Source organism: Emydura macquarii, unplaced genomic scaffold (genome assembly GCF_026122565.2).
Source record: "Emydura macquarii macquarii isolate MOO-44397 ecotype Brisbane River unplaced genomic scaffold, CSIRO-AGI_Emac_v2 contig_91, whole genome shotgun sequence".
NCBI classification, from domain to species: domain Eukaryota; kingdom Metazoa; phylum Chordata; order Testudines; family Chelidae; genus Emydura; species Emydura macquarii.
The window spans coordinates 2,991-8,487 of NW_027130228.1; the positions used below are offsets into that span (position 1 = coordinate 2,991).

Sequence of the window (5,497 nt, forward strand, 5' to 3'; positions counted from 1 at the left end):
TCCTTCAAAGTCAATGGGCCAGCTGCCCAGCTGTTCTGAATCGGTGTACGGTATTGAAATCAATTTGCCAGAACCCCCACTGATGTAAACTGACATTGCTTCATTGGAGTCAATAGACCAGATCAACAGCGAGTGCAACTCAATGGCTTTTCTTTCCTCTTCTGAGTTTCATTAGAGTTACTTTGCATCAGCTGAATATCTGACCAAGTGCATTGATTTATGTTGACAGAAGCGGAGTAGTGGAGATTCAGGAATGAAGAACCAATCCTCTGTCACAGAATTCAAGTTGGTGGGTCTGTCCAGCCACCCTGAACACCAGATGTTACTCTTTGTGGTATTCACCTTCATCTACATGGCAGCCCTAGCTGGAAACATCCTCATCATCCTCACGATTACTGCCAGCAGCAGCCTCCACACCCCTATGTATTTTTTGCTCATCAACTTGTCCTTGATAAATATTTTATCCATCTCAGTGTCTGTCCCCAAAATGCTGCTCAACCTTCTGGAGCACAGGAAGACCATTTCCTTCTTGGGTTGCCTTGCGCAGATCTGTCTCTTCACTTGGACTCTGGGAAGTGAAACTCTGGTCCTTGCTGCCATGGCTTTTGACCGCTACGCTGCTATTTGCCACACTTTGCATTACACCCCCATCATGAGGAGAGGGGTTTGTGTTGTGTTAATTGCTGGTGCATGGATAGCTGGGGTGGCCAATTCCGTGGTCCATACAGGACTTGTTCTCCAGCTGTCCTTCCACTGCTCGACCGTCATCAACCATTTCTTCTGTGAATTGCCACCAGTGCTAAGACTGTCCTCCTCAGACACCAGCCTCAATGAAATTCTAACTTCTCTGTCTGACTCAACCTTTGGGATGGGGAGCTGTGCGATAATTCTAATATCCTATTATTTCATCCTGAGAACTATCCTGAAGATTCACTCCCCAGAAGGCAAGAAGAAAGCCTTCTCCACCTGCTCCTCCCACCTCATAGTGGTCAGCTTGTACTACTCCACAGTCATTTATACCTATGTACACCCCTCCTCGCCCTACTCTGCAGACAGAGACAAAGTGATCACTGTCCTATATTCAGTTATAACTCCAGTCCTCAACCCTATCATATACTGTCTGAGAAACAAAGATCAGAGAGGGTCTCAGGAAACTGAGGAGAAGACTTGGGCTATTTCAAAGACAATAACATTATCTATCTATCTAGCTAGCTATCTAGAGTACTTATCAGTATAGTATTTGTGAACTAAAAAGATTATTTGTTCTTGTAAGTTCCTGCAGTTGTATTTACTTTTCAAATAGAATAAAACATGCTTTGTTTTTTTTACCATTGATGATTAGTTGGCTATCCCTGTAACACATCTGGGAACAAAGAATGCAGGTTGGGAGATGTTTTTTTAGAAATCAGTGACTCAGAGAAGGCTTCAGGGATTATCATAGGAAATTGCCTCAACATGAGCTTTTATTGTGATGCTTTGGCAAAAAGGGCTAATGTGATCCTTGGGAATATACAAAGTGGAATATCATGTGGGGATGTGATCTTGCCTCTGTACATAGCATACTGAGACTGCTACTGAAATACTGTGTCAAAATTGGGAAGATGAGGCTAAATGAATTCTTCGCATCAGTCTTCACTACAGAGGATGTGACGTGAGCCATTCTTTTTAGGTAACAAATCTGAGGAACTATCCCAGATTCAAGTGCTATTAGAAAAGGTTTTGGAACAAATTGATAAATTAAATAGCAATAAGTCACCAGGAGCAGATGGTATTCACCCAAGGGTTCTGAAGGAACTCAAATGTGAAACTGAAGAACTACTAACTGTGGTATGTACCTGGTCGCTTAAATCAGTTTTTTTACCAGATGACTGGAGAAAGCTAATGTGACACCAATTTTTAAAAAAGGCTCCAGAGGTGATCCTTCCAATTACAGGCCAGTAAGCTTAACTTCAATGCCAGACAAATTGGTTGAAGCTACATAGTAAAGAACAGAATGATCAGACACATAGATGAACACAATACATTGAGGCAGAGTCAACATAGTTTTTGTAAAGGAAAACATGGCTTACCAATCTATTAGAATTCTTTGAGGGGATCAAAAAACATATGAACAAAGGTGAAACAGTGGATATAGTGTACTTAGACTTTCAGAAGCCTTTGACAAGGTCCCTCACCAAAGGGTCTAAAACAAAGTAAGCAGTCATGGAATAAGAGGGAAGGTCCTCTCCTGGATCAGTAACTGCTTAAAAGATAGGAAACAAAGGTTAGGAATAAATTATCATTTTTTTCAGAATGGAGAAAGGAAAATAGTGGTGTCCCCCAGGGGTCTGTACTGAGACCAGTACTGTTCAACATATTCATACATGATCTGGAAAAAGGGGTAAATCGTGAAGTGGCGACATTTGCAGACAATGCAAAATTACTCAAGATAGTTAAGTAGAAAGCAAACTGTGAAGAGTTAAAAAGAGATCTCACAAAATTGGGTGTGCCGGCAAGAAAATGGCAGCTGAAATTCAATGTTGATAAATGCAAAGTAATGCACATTGAAAATCTAATTCCAACTATACATACAAAATGATAGGGTCTAAATTAGCTCTTGAGACTCAAGAAAGAGATCTTGGAGTCATTGTGGATAGTTCTCTGAAAACATCAACTCAATGTGCAATGACAGTCAAAAAAACTAACAGAATATTAGGAATCATGAGGAAAGGGACAGCTAATAAGACAGAAAATATCATAATGCCTCTCTAGAAATACATGGTACGCCCACATCTTGAATGCTGTATGCAGATCTAGTCACCCCATCTCAAAAGAGATATATTAGAATTGGAAAAGGGCAACAAAAATGATTAAGGGTAGGGAACAGCTTTCACGTGAGGAGAGATCTAAAAAATTGGGACTTTCAGGTTGGAAAAGAGACGACTAAGGGGATATGATAGAGGTCGATAAAATATTGACTGGTGTGGAGAAAGTAAATAAAGATATGTTATTTGTTAGAAATAACCAAACAGGTTCTCCCTAGGGCGGATTGGGGAGACGGAACCCTTTACTGCCTGCTCGTGCCACCTCGATGCCATGAGTGAGCAACGAGGGGGTTACTTTACAATTCTTTTATCCATAACAGTATGTAAATGTACACATTTCCAGCAACTCCCCATAGACCCTTATTTGGTTACATTGACACCTATAAAATGAATATTAACAACTACATGATGAATATAATTATACCCGCCCCAGTTTGTTGTTTACAGGATTATTGCAAAGAGCGCAGGCACATTACCTTGAAACTTACTAACATTCTTTAAAATATACAATATGCAAGGGAGGGCAAGAAGATAATGCTCTGTTCCCACCAAAGGCCTTGTGCAGGAGCGGTGATAGTTAGCTTCAGTCTCGTCCCCTGTGCAGATGGCCAGGAAGGGAGGAGAAGAAGAGAGATAACATACTCTAACTAAAATTCATACCAATTAGCAGAAACAAGGTTTGCCCGTGCCTTGACCTCGTTCCCTGTAGTTTAGGCTTGACCATTTGTCCAGCTTTTAACTCTTTACTCTCCTACATTATTTATTCCTTCATATAACACGAGAACTAGGGGTCACCTAATGAAATTAATAGGCAGCAGTTTTAAAACAAATAGAAAGAATACCTCACTCAACATGCAGTCAACCTGTGGAACTCTTTGCCAGAAGATTTTGAGAAGGACAAAACTATAACAAGGTTCAAAAAAGAACTAGATAAATTCATGGAGGATAGTTCCATTAGTGGCTATTAGCCAGAATGGTCAGGGTTGCAAACCCATGTCCTGAAGTGTCCCCAACATCTGTTTGCCACAAACTTGGAGTGGTTGACAGGCTATGGATCACTTGATGATTGCCTGTTCTGTTCATTCTCTCTGAAGCACCTGTCATTGGCCACTGTCGGAAGACAGGAGACTGGGCTCGATGGACCATTGGTCTGACCCAGTGTGGCCGTTATTATGTTTTTATGCCCACACTTAAGGAGGGATGTGGAAATAATGAAGAAAGTTCAAAAGAGGGCCAGACAACTGATCTAGGGGCTGGAAACATTGTGAAATGTTTGCATGGGTACCAATTAAGAAGTTATGTATTTATACTGGAAATTACGTTCTTAAAGCATTGAAGCTAAAGGCAGAGCAGGAGGAAGTGACATACCTTGGACAGGTTCTTTTCAGGCAGGGGGTAGTGGCCACTTGGCCTTTACATCTGGTCATTCTGTACTGTGTGCCTCCCAGTGCAAATCTAATTGAAAACGGAGCTCCCAGCTGATGAAGACCACAGAATGAGCAATGGATCACACAATCTGCAGGAAGGGACACACAGCAGGAGGGTGTCCTGTTTATGAGTAAGATCAAAGAATTAGTCTGGCAAAGGAGGACAATGCAAGGAGACACATGGAATCCTTCACCGAGAGAACAAGTGGGCAGTGTGGTTTGTTCATGGAAAAGGGATGTGGCGGGGTACGCCTGCTCCGCCCTGTGGATCCTGCGCTTCACCGGCTATGCCAGTGGTGCGGCTGGGAAGGGAGTGCAAGGTGGGGGGGCCCGGTCCCGCCTTCTGCCCCAGGCCCCTGACCCAGGGACCCTGTGAGGAGTGGTCTCACCCTGCTCAGTCCCTGAGACCGACTACCTTCCCTGGGTCGCCTGTCCGTGGCCCCCCGGCCTGTAGCCTGCTCCCTGGTACTGGTGTGAGGGGTTGTTCCGCCTTCCCCGATTGGAGCCTTCTCCGCCTCAGTGTGGTAGCCGCAGCGGATGACAGCCCCAAGCCCTGTGGCTGTCGCTGCAGCAGGGTAGGGCAGCTCTTCTCCGCTCTGCTTTGCTTTGCTTCACTTCGCTCTGTGCCTCCTCTCCTCTGGCTGTTAACTCCCTTCAGCCCTCCTGGCCTGCCTGAAGTGGAGGCTTTTATCTGCTGGGGCAGCTTCTTTGATAGGCCCCAGGTGGCCTAATTGGCCCAACTGTCTTGAATTAGCCCCAGCTGGGTTACCCAGGGAAGAGGGCTTTATGGAGCCTGGGGCTGATATACATGCCCTCCAGAACTCTTTCATAGCCGTGCAGTCTGGCCCTGTCACAGGGATCACAGCCTGCCTGATTGACTAGCACTGGAGAGCAGTGCTGTATTACAGATGAAGTAATTCTAGGGTTGAAAATGTATGTAATGATTTTATTTCGTATGTTACTCTTTGTTTCCAATATCTCTTCTTGAGATCACTCAAACCTGTGCGCTTTGTTAAATAAACTTTCACTTGCGTTCACTACAAACATGTCTCAGTGCCGCGTGTTTTGTGGAATGCTTGATCTAAGCTCTAACTAGGAAGTTGTAGTGACAATGTGAATACCGCGAGTGCCCGGTGCTCCAGCGGCTGAATGCTTCAGGGGGTTGCTCAGAGGACTCTAGGGCAGGCGTGTGTCTCTTGCGGACCTGCAGAGGGACAGCGGAGCCCATGTAGGCCGATCGAGCAGTGCTTGTGGTGTCCCACCCAG

At 44.4% G+C, this 5,497-nt stretch overlaps 1 protein-coding gene across 1 annotated transcript; it reads left to right on the forward strand.

Moving 5' to 3' along the window:
• Positions 1-253: 253 nt before the first annotated feature.
• Positions 254-1,237, forward strand: LOC137149894 (olfactory receptor 13G1-like). Its single transcript, XM_067543532.1, has one exon. It carries the CDS (start codon positions 254-256, stop codon positions 1,235-1,237), a length of 984 nt encoding a protein of 327 aa, XP_067399633.1.
• Positions 1,238-5,497: the final 4,260 nt, after the last annotated feature.

Excerpts from the sequence above, each read along its gene's own strand:
- LOC137149894 (XM_067543532.1), top strand. The coding sequence starts at position 254 with ATGAAGAACCAATCCTCTGTCACAGAATTCAAGTTGGTGGGTCTGTCC.